General features: G+C 40.0%; 1 protein-coding gene and 1 long non-coding RNA gene across 3 annotated transcripts in view; one reads left to right on the top strand and one right to left on the bottom strand.

The window, feature by feature from the left end:
* Positions 1–150: 150 nt before the first annotated feature.
* KIAA1328 (KIAA1328 ortholog) overlaps positions 151–16,707 on the top strand; it is a 172,290-nt gene continuing 155,733 nt past the window's right edge. Inside the window, exons 1-4 of one of the 2 annotated variants that reach the window (XM_054003892.1) lie at positions 151–211; positions 4,981–5,016; positions 6,676–6,803; positions 10,659–10,753. In XM_054003892.1, the coding sequence (XP_053859867.1) occupies positions 160–211; positions 4,981–5,016; positions 6,676–6,803; positions 10,659–10,753 (311 nt within the window). In that variant the 5' untranslated portion in view covers positions 151–159. Of the gene's footprint in view, positions 212–4,980; positions 5,017–6,675; positions 6,804–9,699; positions 9,992–10,658; positions 10,754–16,707 lie in introns of those variants that run through there. The other variant, XM_054003893.1, reaches the window with a different exon arrangement.
* Positions 7,129–9,850, bottom strand: LOC128822241 (uncharacterized). The gene is made up of 2 exons (XR_008441409.1): positions 9,773–9,850; positions 7,129–9,111 (listed from the first exon to the last, which is right to left on the bottom strand). It is a non-coding gene; the product is annotated as an uncharacterized LOC128822241 (long non-coding RNA).

Below are 16,707 nucleotides of genomic sequence, written 5' to 3'. Positions count from 1 at the left end.
GGCAGCGCCATCGTCGGCTCGTGGCGGCCACCGACGCTCAGAGGACCACGATTCCCGGCATGCCTCGCACCCCTCCGCGTGCCTCCGGCGCAGACAGCCAATGGGCGGCGAGAGCCGGGGGGGCTGCGGGGGTATGCAGGGAGTGGCGGCTGTTTCAAGATGGCGGCGGCGGCCGCCGGTGTGGGTGGGAGTGCTCGCCGAGGCCGGGGCTGTATCCTTGCCTGGGGGTCGGTGTGAGGGGACAGCGGCGAGAGGGGCCGCCAGGGGCGTGCGGGGCGGCCTGTCGGGGGGTTTGGCGTGGAACCGATGCGGCGCTGTGGGTCGGGTGGGGTTCTGTGGCCGTGGCAGAGGCTATGTGAGGTCTCCGCTGGCGAATGTGGAGGGGGCTTGGCCTGGGCAGAGGGATTGGGTATCTTCCTGTTTGTAGGGAGCACGCAGGATTTCAAAGCAAAAGTGACCTGGGAGAGAGGGAAGGGTCGTAAGCCCCCTTCAGTGTGACCCAGCTGTGAAATCCCGTGGCAAGGAAATATATAGGAAATGGGGAGATTGCGTTCAGTTTATGGGGACTTGTCGGGGAATCAATAGAGAGAATGAGGTTGAACAGCTCGGAGAAGAGGAGGCTCAGGAGTGACCCTATTGCACTCTACTACTGCCTGACAGGAGGTTGGTTGTGGCCGGGTGGCGGTCGGGCTCTTCTCCCAGGTGACAAGTGACAGGAGGAGAGGACACAGTCTTAAGCTGCTCCAGGAGAGATTTTGGTTGAACATTAGAAAGCATTTGTTCACACAAAGGGTGATTGGGCATTGGAGTGGGCTGCCCAGGGAGGTGGTGGAGTCACCATCCCTGGAAGTGTTTTAGAAAAGACTGGACCTGGCTCTCAGTGTCCAGTCATAGGTTGGTCTCGATGATCTTAGAGGTCTTTCCCAACCTCATTGATTCTGTGATTCTTTGAAACTGAGGCAGGGAAGAGATGTGTCTTTTGTGACTGGCACCTAAGCTTGACTACAAGCACAGCATTTTGGGTGAGCCTGTGTGGGACTTGGAGGGCTCTGTCTGTGAGGGATGAGTGTGATGTTGGGGTGGTTTCATCTGCAGAGGACCTGCAGGCTCCTACTGTGGGAGGCTCCGTGGGACTGGACACGTAGATGGTGTGGGTGGTGGCTGTGGTGTTGGGAGCCTGGTTATCAAGAGATGTGCCTGCGTGGCTCAGAGAGCCAAGAGCTGCCACTGCTGTTTGGGCTTGTGTGGCTGGCCTGGGGGCTCAGTGACTTGAAGTCATTGGGGTAGAACTGACAGTCTGGCCTGGTGGACATTTAGAAGCTGAAAATTTAGTTCCAGTTATGAGGGGTTTGAAGCATTGCTGTTAGTCAGACTGAGAATGGGATTTCAGCATCAGGTGGAAGAAATTGGAAAGAAGAGGATGTGTCTGTGCTCCTTTATTTATGTTTGACTGCACACTCCATGGGATAATGTGCAAGTGAAACAGGACAACCATCCCATGGCCTGTTTAGGGAGCATGTCGTTATGATTTTCCATCTGTGTAAAGTAAAGAAGATTGTCTACAACTTTTTCTGTGCTGTGAATGGGATGAAGGTGTGTGGCACGTCGGATTTATTGCCATTACTCTGCTTGGTTGTGAAAGTGTTTGTGCAATTACACTGACAATCTATTTTTATCAGTGAACAGGTTGTTTCCAATGACTAAATATGGTTTATTGAGCCCAGCAGTGGCCTCATGCATCATGATATTCCAAGGAATGAAGTTATTTTCTGACAACCATTTCCATTCTACGTGTTTTGGTGAATAGGCAGTGTTGCCTCTGGTCTTGGAAAAGTTTAAATTCTTAGAAAAGCACATGGCATCATTTAAAAGTAATGGTAGTGTATGCTTTCAGAAAAAGAGGAGCGGGGTGGGGAATTTTGTAGATTGGTTTAATACCTGTGGAAAACTGAAGTTCTCTCCACCCTTGTTGAATTGACTCAGCACGGGAAGGCAGGCTGTATAGATGAGCTGTACCCTGGTGTTGAGTTCTCTCTCTGCTGTTGCACTGAACTTCAGCTATGGTGGTACAAGGCTTTTAATACTACATCTGCCTTACTGGCAGTCTAGGGAAGCACGTGGCAGTGGGTTAATGTTAAAAGGTTGATGCTGGTGCTGTCCCAGTCTGCTACTCTGAGGCAAGGGCATTGCTTATGAATCAGCTTCTGAGTCACTGTGATTTTCAGTCCAGCTGATTGAAGTAACCTGCTCTAGCTTTGAGTTGTTCTAATACACTGGAGAGTCGTCCTGGTAGCTGGGGGGAGTAATAGCGACAACTTTGACTAGTCTTTGCATCCTGCTACTAGGAATTTATCCACAACAGCTGGCAATACCAGAGGTGACGCTGTTGAGCAGGACGGGAACAGAGAACTCCTGATCAGAAGGCAAAGAAAATGAACTCTCTCCTTATTTCAAATGTACCGCTCTATATATAGAGAACATTGAGAAGACTAATTTCATTGGTCATAGAGTAAAAACATCCCACACCATTGGTGTGCAGTGAATGACGCACAGTGGCAGAGCATATCCATAAACAATGTGAATAACAAGAGAGATTAGAGAATTACTTACATTCTTTCCCAACTGCTTCCCAGGCTCTCGCCTGGTTAGAAAACCTTTCTCTTTCTCTCTGACTGAGCTGAGAATACCCACACAGAGGCACACTCTAAAAGCAGGATGTTGTTTAGGCAGATCGTATTATTTCCTATAGCCATGTGTTGACACGTAGATTAACTGTATGTCAGTTGGTAGGAACTGCCTGTGCTGAAGTTTGTTGTTTCCTGAAGCAGTGTGAGCTGAACATAAAATTCTCAGTACCCTGCAGCTTGCTGTTGTGGCTGTGCTGACACAGCTGTTTGGGTTGGGCTGTGATCCAGACTTGGACTTTTGATCCATCTTGGTGCTTTTTGAAAAGAGGGTATGCACAGTGCCTTCCTCATGGAGTTTGTTCAGTGTCCTCGCCCCGTTTGTGCTATGGAGTGTGTTCTGGCAGCTGCAGCTCACACGTGAGAACAGAAATGCTCCCAGTGTTTGTAGAGAGAGCTGGCTTTGACAGCAGTACTCACTGAATGTATTTTTAAACTGGTGTGAGGCTGATGAGTGATAATTGTTTACAAGTGATAAAGTGCATCAACAAGATCATAAATGAGCCTGTGATCAGGCCCTTCCAGTGTGACAAGTACCAGTTCTGTGATGGACAGTGGGTGTTGATTGAAGTTGCTGTCCACAGGGGAAAACTCCCAGACTTTTCCTAATTTTCTCCACTCCATGGTAATTTACTAAAATTAAGTTTTTGAGATGGTGCTATCAGAATCAAATTTTAGTTAAGGCAAGAGTTTGTATAGGGTCATTGAAATATTTTCAGAATTTTACTTTATTGTGTGAATGCAGCTGAAAAACCTTAAATGCATTTGTCTGTTAACAGTACAGAAATTAGATAATTGAGTTAACTGGCCAACCACAGAAAGTTGAGGAAAGTAAAGGGGTATAAACAAAAGATAGTGGAGGAGAATTTTGTGCCCTGTGCTTTTGTTTTCCACTTTAGTATTGCCCTAGTTTCAGCTGGAATATAGTTAATTCTTTTCCTTGTACTTGGTATGCTGTGTTTTGTATTTAGCATGAGGATAATGCTGATAGCACACTGATGTTTTGAATGTTGCTCAGCAGTGCTTACCCAAAAACATGGACTTGGATGACCCATGCTATGCCAGCGAGCAGATGCAGAAGAAGCTGGGAGGGATCATGTCCAGGAGAGCTGACCTGAACTGGCCAAAGGGAGATTCCATACCAGAACATCATGTCCAGTACATAAACGGGGGAATGTTGGCTGGGAGCTGCCAGTTCCTGCTGGGAAAAGGAACCGAGCATTGCTCCGTGAGCAGCTGTACTGTGCATCACTGGTTTCTTTCAGGTTTTAATTCTCTCTCCCTCTGCCCTTTATGTTGCAGTTAGTATTATTATCCTATTTTATTTTATTTTGTTTCAGTTATTAAGCTTTTCTTATCTCTGTCCATGAGGTTTACTGTTTCTCTCTGTTTTTCCTCCCCACTTGGGGCAGGGAGGTGGATAGGGAGTGGCTGTGTGGTACTGAGTTGCTGGCCAGGATTAAGTCACAAGTATGTTAGTTATTTATGTGGGAATGACAATCTTTATGTTCAGCTAAATGAAACTGCTCCTTTGAGGAAGACAGAATGATTTACACCCTTCCCTGAATTATATTGAGTCCTATTTTTAGTGGCTTTTAGAAGGCAGGGATTCAAGTTCAGCGACTGCTAGCAGTCACAGTGACTGCTAATAGCACAAATAATATAGTGCCCTGTTGTTTCTGATTTTAAAGTGTTTTATGTGGTCAAGTAATTCAATAGTTAAACCTCTAGGATATTTGAAAGTTCTTGTAACTTCTTAAAGAAAATCAGTCCTCAAGCTTTTAGGTCTTACTCATCATGTGATGATCAGATGAGAATGACCAGTTTGAAACCTTTTGCATTTATCCTCATTTATGTTTCTTAGAATGTATTGCCCAGAATGGATTTAATTGCAATATCAATAAACACTGTTTCAGAATTTGCTTTCCCTACACATCAAGATGTCCCATATAAACTGTTTAAATTTAAATAAATATTATTAGTTCATTATTTTAGTAATTGCTCTTGTAACTGGAGCTGGTCCCTGGGATCTTTTGCAAAGGTGACCTCTGAGATAATCTTTACAGGCTGAAAGTTAATGCACAGTGAAGAAGGAGTAAGGCCTTTTGTTTTAGCAAACTTTGTGGTTTTTTTTTCTTTTTTAACTAAGTTTTCCTTGCTTTTCTTGCTCCCAAAATGTTGACTGTTTTCTTATCAACAGCTATGCAAAATAAGAGACCAAGTACTTCTTTTTACAGTCCTGTTTAAAGAGCTAAGCTTGCACTCTTTTTATTTCCTTTAACAAAGCCACATGCAGCTTCTGATGAAGAAGATCCACTTGTACCTGTTTCAGGTATGACCTTCTAATTTACATAAACAAAGGTTTTTTTTCCTGTGGATGATAAAATTTGCAATGTCTTTTCAGGTGTGTGGTTTGTGTGGGTAAGTGTGTGTAAGGTAGAGAGTCATAAGTTGTAATGGGACATACATGATTATAGCAGAGGATTTATGTTCTGCTGCTTAGATAAGCATACTGTATAAGATGAATAGTTCCAGGGGAGTTGTTTCTGTTGCAGGTACAGTGTGGCTTTATCCAATTTATAAGGCAAGCTGAATTTTTAATGGAGTCTCCAAGGAATGTTGAAGCATTAAGAGGTGTTAGGTCTTTTGTAAATTTTGAAGATATCAACTGAAATGAAGATTCATTGTGTACAGATAAAGCAATTGTTTTTTTTTTTTGTTAGCTCTTTTGACCTTGATTTACTGAGTGCATACTTGTGTACATCGCTGGGGAAAAGATGAATGTTCTTTGTTCCCCTTCAGAATTCTCTTAATTGTTTTCAAACACAGCTCTTAAAGTGACACGAAGTCCTGGAAACATATCTGGGGATGGTTAACTCTACACTGAAATTGTGTGTGCGTCATCCAGCAGTTATAAGTTTTGAGGAATTGTACTCTCTAGGTTTGGGGTACCCTTCAAAACTACTGGCCAAACATCTCTTGGATGACAAAACACATGCAAAGATTTTTAAGCCAGGTGATGTTGGATTGTTTTTCTCAGGGCTCTGGAAAGAAAGCAATGATCCTAAATGATGGAAATGGATTCACTGTGGGAAGTTTTCTGCCACTTCTGTGGAAGAGAATTTCAGGACCATTGTTTTCGCTTGTGTACAAGCATGGAGATACTAGAGTTTATAATTTAGTTCTTTCACTTGAATTCTGGTACACTTCTGAAATTAATTATGCAAATATTTGTTATTGACCTGCTAGTATGAAGTTAATATTTTTTGTTCAAAACTTTTTGCACTTCTGAATAGTCAAAAATTAAACCTTGAGGCAGTACCAAGTAGCTATGGGCTTTAATCTGGCCCTGGGAGGTTTTAGTGTTAGTGCCAGTATTGGCACTTTGTAATTGCAGCATCAAGATTTTCAGTGCTTTCATGTTCTTGCCATTTGTAGTGGTAATCTAATTCTAATTATGGCAGGAAGTGTTTGACAAATGATCTGTGGAGTGTGCACTGCAGTGTTGCCTTGCTCATTTGCCTGGTCCTGAAAGGAACAAGCAGCCTGAGCATCAGCAGGTTGGCTGTGTAACAGAAAAAGTGGTATTTTATTATATGAGTGGTGCTTTTAACAGCTTTACTGCTGGTTGGTTCTTTCCTGTCTTTGGGTATCAAAGCAAAAGCTCAATTTTATGCTTTTGCATCTTGCTCAAACACAGTTTATTTGTACTGAACTTCAGTCTGAAGACATAATGTACATTTCAGAATTTACAAAATGTTCATTGTGATTGGGTGTGCTTCAGTGCCATGCACCTCTTTTTCTGCTGATGCATTCATCTTAATGAAATTTTGTATGGAGTGAGAGGCTGGGGGGAACTGCAGACCTATTCCTGAGGTACTCATTCTTTTCAAAAAAAGATCTGCTAAGGCAAACTTGCCTTTGTGGAAGGCAAGAATAGGGCCACTTTTCACTTTATAATCTGCATGTTCTGCTTGACTTTCATTTACAGGAGTGTCTACAAAAGGAAATTTAAGAACAAGTTGTTTGCCAAAATATCAAACAAGTCAAACAGAACTGAAGGTGCCTGTAGCTGTTGCTTCTGTTTCCATGGATCCTGATAGAGGCACAGGGCAGCAGGTCAGTAAAAGCAAACTTTTCTTGTTCTCAAGAGTGCACATATTAGAAAAAACAGCTGAAAATTCTTAGATTGAAAACACTTAAACAGTTTCAGAGTAGTTATTTTTACAGTCTCTTACGCTTTTTACCTGCTTTACATGGTGGCTATCTAGCAGAAATTATCACCTGAAGAGAACAAAGGCTGAATGTGCTAATTTATGTAAGTAGTGTGTAAATGGGACTGTGTAAAACAGATTATTTATATTTCTATGTGTGGGTTTGTACAGAGGCAGTGCATGTAGCCCTGGGTAGTGCCTAATGTATACTTTACTACATAAACATGAAAGAAGTTTTGTTCCGTTTATTCATTTTCATTGCTCTAGTCATCTCATTTAGAAATTACGTGAATAAAAACTCATTTCATGGACCTTTTTGCTGTGCCTGTTCATGTTAGAAGGGTAAAATCACTTTTTGTTTTTGATAGTAAAAGTTCAAAATGCATTTGAGCAGTACAAGTAGCTTTGTCAGTTGATGTCAGCTGCTTTGAATTTTGTGGTCTCCTCCTGTGAGACTAGGTGATGTGTTTCTACAGTTCCTTGCATTAGAAATTCCAAAGCAGCGGGGTTTCCTTTGGAAGGTTATTCTGTACTGTGACAGATGCTGTGATGTTTAGAAATCTGTTGAGAGATGCCGTTTTTCTAACGTTGTTTGTGTAGTACAATGACTCTGTAAGTCATTTGGGTACTGTTGAGTCTCTTGCCTAGCAGTCATCTTGGGCCAGCCTGTAAATCACTTCGGTGGTTTGCAGGTTTGGCATCTTCCCACTTGCAGGCAGGATCTAAAACCTTTGACTGCTTCTGCATTGCTGTTTTATTATCATGCAGTTAAATCTTGTTCTTTATCTAAGATGTCCTTCTCTGCCTTCTGTGTGCTGAGTAACTGCTGTGTGCCAGACATGTAGGTTCAAAACACTGATGTGAAGACAGGTTGCTCAATTCTTGTTGCTTTGACAGTGTCATTGCCCTTCGAATCCTTCAGCATGACACATGACTAGTTGTTAAACTAGTATTAATTTTTATGGCTTTTCCTGGACTTGTATATTTCCCTTTCTCTGTTTATTTGTACTTGCTTTTCGAGGCTGGTATGTACCTCTACTTTGCAAATGATGCTGTTAAGTGGCATGCAGATAAATTCCACAAATAGCCCCCATTATGCAGAGTCTTTATGTAGAAGCATCTCTTCATAAGTATCTACAAGCCTGCTGCCTCACAGATGCCTTCATATGCCACATTAAAATCTGTTTTGTTGAATGGTGCATTGATTGCGTTACTTGTTGTCTAGAGAGTTTTTACTCCTTTTTTGTGAAAACCATTGTATAAATGGGTTTTAGTGTACTCTTTTTTTAAATATAATGCCTGATAAGTGAAATCTTAATTGGTGACTTGTGCTTTTGTATTATTGACAACAAGATGTGTTCAAAGCTATGTTTCATTTTTGTCTTTCTAAACCTTGTGTTTTTCGCTTGCCTTGCCAAATTCTTACGGAGACTTTGTACTCTGAAGATAAGCTCTGAATACTTGAAACAAACAGAACACATGTTTTTACCCGTTATCGAAGAAGAACTCACAACTTTCTGCAAAGCGTTGTGTACATGTCTAGGGGAGAGCTGGATGGCTTTAGTATGGCATGGAGTCATAGAATGGTTTGTGTTGAATGGGACCCTAAAGATCATCCAATCCAACCTCCCTGCCATGGGCAGGGACACCTGCCACTCGTGCAGGCTGCTCAGAGTCTCATCCAGCCTGGCCTGGACATAATTCTCAGTAAACTGCTCTAGGCTGGAGTAGGTGAGCTGCTGTGGTCCTTTCTGTGATTCTGTATGATTTTGTCATGCAGTTGTCACCTTCCAAGGTGTTGAGAATATCTTCCCCGTACTGAGTTCCACAACTGTCTTCTATCGTGAACTGTGTAGAAAGGAGAGAAATCTGGGAAAAGGAGAGAGTCTTGGCCTCTACCTCCTTTGTGGTCTTCTTTAGATGGTCGAGCTGTTGCTGTGCATTATCCACAGCTTCATTTTGATCTGTGTTATGGTTACAAGTCTGCCTCTGAGAATTTCTTGTGTATCATCTTCGCATACTTGTGGGTGATAGAAAAAACTGATTTTCCTCTTCATCCCACAAAGGTTTGTCTGACAGTACATACATTGGTTTGGGTAGTAGTTTTTGAGACTTTCTTTTAAAATCCCTTTCACTAATGTGATCAAGCTTCATTCTCTTTTTTGAGAACTGTAACTTTTCATTCTTCTTAAAGAAGCTCCATCATCTGTCTGCTAAAAAAAAAAAAGTCACACATTTTTAGCAGGCAAAGTGAAATTTCTTCAACCATACGTTTAGTTGAATTCAGTCAAGTTAGACATTTTCTCTTCATTTGTAAGTGACATATTTGGGAAAAAAACTGTGAAATCAAATGCCCCTTGAAAAGTGCTAAAATTCGCCTTGTGAAATTGCTTTCCCCCTTGCCCCTGAGAAGAGTTAAAATGTTTTTTTTTTAAAGTTAAAAAAGAGTTTAAAAAAATTTAAAATGAAGGGTCACGCAGGTATAACATGAGTCTGTGTGAAAACATCACCTCTCTTTGTAGTGGACATTATTCTTTAATTGTTTTTAAGATGCTGTTTAATTAGCTAAGAAGGAAAGGGGTCACTTCCTCTCTGGTGTGTGTAGATCAGCTGCTGTTGCTGATAATGAGAGAAGCCCTGTGTTGGCTTTGTACTCTTTTGTGCACTATTGTGTTGACTTGGCCAAACTGCAGGGCATCTGGTGGCATTCTTTTATCTGATGTAAAGCACTGCATGCACTTGGTGGGGGTTTGTAAACGTTTAAACTGAAACTCCTTCAGATGGAGTGGACATACTGAAACTTGCCAAAATCCTGAACAGAGCAGCGTGGCTCTTACTGCTGCATTTATTTTCGGGTTCGTGTTTCGTGCTTACCACTAGCGCTGCGGAACTGAAAACCCGATCACAGGAATTTTTGGTGAATAAAACCAGTTTGGAGCCGTTTCCTGTGTGGAAACAGCCGAAGTCGGGAATGCCGGGCAGCAGAGTGCCCTCTGGTGGGCACACGTGGAAAGTGCAGCGGTTCTCTCTGCGTTCCCAGGAATGCGCGAAAGATCTGAAGTGCTCAGCCCTGCTACAGCCTTCTTTTGACAAGTATTATTTACGAAAGCAGCATATATTTAGTAGTATAGTGTGTATATATATATATATACATATATACGAAAAAAAATTCGTTATATATATATTCATAGATCTAGTATATATTTACAAAATAAGCAAATAAGCCATGAAAATGGAACTGTAGCCACATGTGAAAGTGTGTGTGCTTTTCTCTGTGTTAGAAAAATGAAATGAGGGATGTACTCTCTGCTAACAATATTTTGCTGTTTTGTATGCTTTGGTCATAAATGCTAAGGCACATGTTTTTTTCCTTACTCCCTATGTTATGATCCTAATATGATAAAGTTTGAAGTTGGATTTGGATATTGCTGCACTCGATTTCCAAGTCATGAGAACCTACTTCTCTTTATCTAGTATGAATCAAGGAATAGTGCATGTCTTAAAACTTTACCCAGCGTGTTTTAGTATTGAAGCTAGCAGGTAGCATTTGAATTTCAAATCTCTTAAAATAATTCTTCACAATTTGGTAATTTGTTTCATTGAAATGTACTTACATTTTAAAATATATGAATTTTATTTCCAGTTGGAATTGATCTACTTTCAGCTTCTAATTATTAGGTCTTGAAATGCTTTTAATAGCTTATGAAATATTTGTTTTCTTTTAAACAGTACATTCTAAAATGTAACTTTAAATTTTCAGGGCACTAATGAAGGAGGAATGAAGAGTGCTTCTTTAAAGGATTTGTGTCCTGAGGACAAGAGACGCATTGCAAACTTAATTAAAGAACTTGCCAGGTAAGAAGAAGCATCACCTGAAAATGCATTAAGTTTAAAGAGAGTCGTTTCTCTAATTAACATCAACCAATGTAGAACTGCTTTAAAAACCTGAATATTTGCACAAGGTAATTTCTCTTGCTGGAAAAGGTATGAAGCAGCCTGGTTGGTTTTTCCTTGCTTCCTGAGTCCCTAAATATATATTTAGAGCAGAGGCCAAAATTTCATGACCAGCACTACTGCATGTGTAATAACCTAAGGACAGGACTAGGATTTTGTTTGTTGTGTGTATCAAGTGCTATAAATAAACACATTCTGCATATGGAAATGACAAGACTTTGTTGATATGAAACTTTGTAGTGCTTATTATTTGGCAGAGGAAAGTTTTTATATGGAAACCCATGTTAAAGGTGCATTGCTGATCTTGTGGCTGAAACAGGTTGGTAATGATTTGCCTGTGTAATTTTTACTTATCTAGCCAAACTTCTTCTTGCTTCCCTTAATTTCTTCAGATTCTACCTATTCCTTGAAAAGAGAGGTAGAAATAGTGCAAGTTTCTCAGCTTTAGCAGAAGTCTTTTTCTAAGTTTCATTCCAGTGCTAGTTACATTCTCAAAGGTAAAGGAGGTAAAAAAGAAGTTGAAATGAAGTGAGGAGATTTTTGTCCTGCTCTTTGTCCCTAATACCTCAGAATCTCTGGATTCTTAAAGAGTGGCTGTAAAAATGAGGAGGAGCAAATGGGCCTTTGGCAGGCTTTGCCATATCAGTGGCGAAGCTCTTGTCAGATGATCCCAGGTCCTTTGAGCTAGAAGTTATTGTTAATAATTACTGTTAATAATTAAATGCTTTTTGACATAGATCTCTTATGTCTGTGCAATAATTGGCAAGCATTACTGTCCTTTTACATTTTATATAGGAAAATGTGGAAAATTAGAGAAATTAAGTGACTTGCTCAAGGTCATGCAATAACTCTCTGGTGCAGCTAGGAATATTTTCTCTCTGATTATCCCTATCCACTGGACCATTTTACTTGCTAATAATTTGTACTAATACAGGATTTCTTACCATACAGTATTTTAGTAATTTCTGAAGTTCTTCATGCTTGCAAGTCTATTTTATCATGCCCTGTGTTAGAAAATGTGTAGTTAAGACTGTCATAAAGAGTAGATTGGTGGGAAGCCTTGTTACAAATTGTCAGACATTTGAGCTATTCGGACACTGTTGCCACTGTTGATATATAGAGGTATATTCTAATATTAAAAAAAGCCTTTTATTACATTGTTCCTCATAATACACTGCTCCCTAGTGAATAGTAGTACAGTAATTCATTCGAGCATGGGATTCTTCTTAAATCTCAGATGCTGTGATTTTTCCCTGAGGACAGTTTGATATTTCTGCCTGACATTTCTTTGAAGAAAAATAGAAGGTGCAGCAACATTAATTTTGAAAAGTAAAATTAGTGGAACACTATTATTTTATACTTAGTTCTCTTTTATTTTTAAACCTAATCATATTTTTATTGGCTGTAATTAAAAGTCCTTTGCAGAGTAATAGGGAAGTTGAACTTTAATTCCGCTCACCTCGTCACTTTTTTAAAACTCTCCATAATTTTCATCCTTAGTTGTGCAATGATAGAGAGTTTTTACAAGCAGTAGAACATTCTTTTCTACTTTGGAGAAGAAAAAGGAGCAGCAGAATGTTGAAAGTTTTACAGGAACACTGTCCTGCAGTAAATACTTGGAATAATAAAGGTCTCACTTGGGCTGTACCTCACTGTTCCTTATTTTGCTACAATTTATGAATAGTAGTTGAGGATAATTCATGCACATTTGTTGCAGGATGGTGAAGAGAAATAGATTGGTCAGTAAGTAGCTGCATGAAAGCACTTTTAAAGTGATAAAATCCTGTTTGTGTTGCAAAATATGATTGACTCCTGGGGCTTTAATTTCAGCCAGGTCTTGCTTGAGCAATCCAGGGTAGTGGTCCTTCCTCAGCTTCTGTGACTATTGAAGGAAAGAGCTCTCCTGTACTTTTCTTTGTATTTTTTACTTCTCTTCTTCCAACTCTCAATCCCACTGTACTTTCAAATATTGAGGGTGTGTGTGCCACTGCACTTGTTAAATTGCTGAAGTGTCAGACTTTATAATGGTATGAGTAAATTCTGATGCTAGCTACATTAATATCATTTTCTCTGGGAAAAGAAAAAAAAAAAAAAGAAGAGCTTCTGGGCTATAAAGATCTCCTTCTGGGGATTCCAGTGGCTGACATTACCTTAGCTGCTCGGAATTGTACAAAGTTGGATTTTGAGACAGGGTCTAAAGAAAGGACTCAGCTGTATCCTTTCTAATCCTCCTTTCTAGGCTAAATAATTGTAATTTTTGATCTCTGCTGCTACCTGTAAATCTAACCGTTATCTTGCCCTTCTTTGAATGTATCCTTTTAAGGTGAAATGAGAGTGGCAGACTGGAGACAGAGTTTAAAATACTTGAATGTTGCAAATTTGAGCTTTTTAATTTATTGTGTCAGCAGATTCTTTTAAAATTGCTTTTATAGAGGAATTTCTGAGAAGAATGAGTCATGCCCATGAATGCCAAAGTGCTTTGTGGGTAAGTGGAGTATTCTTGAGTGTGATCAGTCATTATTTTCTAAGACAACCAGTGTGGCACCTTCATGTTTTCAGTAAGGTCCTCTTGGCGTGGCGGTGAAAGTGGCACAGTAAGAGCGAATTTTATCTCTCCCTATAAGCAAAGTCCTTTCAAAGAGACAAAGAGGACTCTCTCTGAGCTTTTATTCCTGCAGGCTGCTCCTGAAGCAGTCATCAGCTTATGTAATGAAATGAGCAGTGACATGGTGAAGACACAGAAAGATTCTTATACTCGCACTCGCTGCCAGTGTCAGGACACATTAGCCTCTTCTGAGAAGGAGCAGCGTGGGGCCCGCTGGGACGTAGCCAGTTGGCTGTTGAACATTAAGGACTTGATAGACACCACACTGAGACTGATAATGAAGTATTCTAGGGTCAAATACTTCGAGTGATACGCAGATTTTGAGAGATCTCTCTTTCTTGGCCTTTGGTTAAATAGAGAGGATCATAACTCCTTAGCAGAGGGAGTGAATGTGTGTGTGTTTGCAAGATTCACTTCACTCCTAACTGGTATATAGACATAGTTCTGTGACTTTGGTGCTCCTAGTATGGCGGGTACATCATAAATACTTCTCCCCTGATCACAAAAGCCTGCACAGCTCACATATGGAATTTACCTTTTTTTGAGTGAATGGTTCATGAAAATTTAAATTTTGTTCTTAGTGGCAAAAATTGGTATCTAACTATTTTGCATTCTTTCTTTCTTTGAATAAGATAACTTGGAGAAAGCTGACTTCCTGTTGTCTTTGCAAACAAATCTTCAAAAGCAATTTAGGTAGAAAGGTATCATAATACCCTTCTGCACCTATGAGAGGGAGTGATTTCCCTTTCCAAATGAGATACAAGATGGTTTTTGCTATTATATTAATGTTCTGGCTAAGGTCACTGGCATGCCCAGAATGACTTGTAACTGGCAGCTACTAAACCAGCCTTCAGACAGCCTATTATCCCTTATTGAGAAAATGCTTCCCTCTACCCAAGACTCTGGATTCCTAAACCCTTTGCAGGGTGCTAGCAGTTTGGGATACTAGTCGTTTCTACTGTCTTTGATATGAAGCTTAAATTGACCATCTGAAATTGAAATTTTCTAACAAAAGGTGAAAATGAGTGTCAGAACAGAACGTTAATTTGGATGCAGAACTGGAAACCATTGGAGAGGTTTCAGTAAAGCTATTATAGTGTATATTTGCTGTTTTTCTTCCAGTCCTTAAGATCTTTGAAGGAATACTTGCCCGTGGTTTGTATTACAAATCATATGTGTTTGGCCTCTTGTGTTGCTGTCTCCTGGGTTACACGACTTTATATTTAACCAAATTGTTACCTGCCTTTAAAATCAAACTATTTTCTCTTTTTTTGTGTGTTACTTCAGGGGCAATTTTGTGCTGCAGTTTTCTTAATTGGTCAGGCAGTGAGACTGCAAATGAGATATCCCTAAGCTTGTCTGGAAATTACTTTGTGTTGATAGGTAAAGCATGCCTAGGATTATTGTATCACCAATCACACTTACTTTCTGTGCTTAAAAAGTCATTTGTAGCTATAAATTCATGCTGTGAAATCTAGTTTTGTATTTTGCAGGTTGCATATAATAAAATTTATCCCTTGTGTAGCAATTTCAATAAGGTTTTGGGCCCATAGCAGGTTTTTTTTTAAATTGTTTTTTTTTTTTCTAATGTATACAAACTGCATATGATGCTTGAGTAAAATGTGTCAGGTTTGTGAACCCTGATCCTTGGACAAAAATTCTTTCTTTCTTTCCTCCCCCTCTCCCCCACCCTTCCATGGTGGTCTTCCCTGTTCCAGATGCAATTCTTTGCCTAGAATTTAAAACTTGTAGTTTTCAAGAATGGTCACTAAACTTTTTTAATCTTTGCTAGACAGTTGGCAGACTAATACCAGATCGGTGTTTATTAAAAGATAAGTGTTCCCAAGGAGTGTAGGACTGATCAGTGAAGTTCCCAGTGTCTATGTCTCTGTTTTTTGTTTAGTTTGTCTTCTGTCTTAACTAGCTGAGCTGCAGTGTTCTTACTGCATTTCAGATTTTTCTTGGTAAATGCTCATTTTTAAAAATTTAAAAAAAAACAGAATATGCTGTTTTTAATTTGCGTTTCCAACTCTGCCTTCAGTCAGAAAGAGCTGAGTTCTGTCCCTAATGTAGTGTTGATGTGAGTATTATCATGGCTCTTTCTTGTGTATGTCATTTTTTCATTAAACAAATAAAACTTGAAGTGCTGTTGACTTGTGCAGTGCTTCAAAAATCCCACCTGGAGAGCATCAGTCCTACTTACTCAGTGGAATGAGTCAGTGTCATCAGCAAACTCCTTGATCAATACCTTCTTTAGATTAGACAGAAATACTAATATCAGCAGTGGACCTGGGAGCACACAATAATAGTTGGAACTGGTGAATGAGGAATTAATTTTAACACTAAGGTGGATATCCTAGAAGGACTTTTTGTCAATATATTTGCATTACGAGTTTTTCTAAAGAGGCTCCTGTAAAATAAAATGATTTATTTAAATGCATCTAGAATTATATAGGCTTTGAACTGTTGAATTTAAAGCAAATCTTGAACAAAGATGGTGCATGTCCTATGGCACAAGGTAGGTGAATGTGAATTGAATGCAAGAAAATATTGCAGACACTAAATGGAAGGAATAGTTCCAGGGATTCATCATCTTTGCTCTCAGCTGTCAGTTGTCTGTTTGATCCTGGAAGCAAGAGCAATGGACCTGGATACCAGCATGTTTCTCAGTGAAGCAGCTGAGCCCTTTGTAGTTGTGCCTTCGTTCCTTCACTGCTCTTTTCTGACCCAAGTGGGTGAACAGAGGGTGAAAATACTTTTGAGGAGCATTATATGAGCGTTGTAATGTTTTTGTACAGCATCAGTGAAGTCCTCCATAGTTCTGCTAAAAATCATCTGTTCTTTACTGCCAGAAGGCAAAGAAATAACTTTATTAAAAAAACCCCAGCATCTCACTGAGCTATTTATAGTAAGTGACATAAATCCAGCATAATCTGATGAGATTCTTGTATTCCTTTTCTCTAACTTTCTTTTGCCACCTCCTGTGAGTAACCATCTTTTGTATCTTGCCTGCCCTTTATGGGCTGTCTCCTGCTTTGTGATACATAAACACATACTGCCACATTTCTTCTGAGATCACTTACTGTTCTCAGTCATTTACTGCGTAAGATATGTGGCACAATATATTCATGTGTCTGGGAGTGTGACAGCTTGCTGTGATATGTCTTAAATAGAAACACAGCACGTGAATGTGATGCACACTGATATAAGCAACAAATCACAGAATCTAGAGATATGTAAAGCCTGCTAG

Source organism: Vidua macroura, chromosome Z (assembly GCF_024509145.1).
Source record: "Vidua macroura isolate BioBank_ID:100142 chromosome Z, ASM2450914v1, whole genome shotgun sequence".
Taxonomy (NCBI): domain Eukaryota; kingdom Metazoa; phylum Chordata; class Aves; order Passeriformes; family Viduidae; genus Vidua; species Vidua macroura.
The sequence above is the reverse complement of the archived record's forward strand: the minus strand, read 5'-3'. Positions and strand labels throughout refer to the sequence as shown.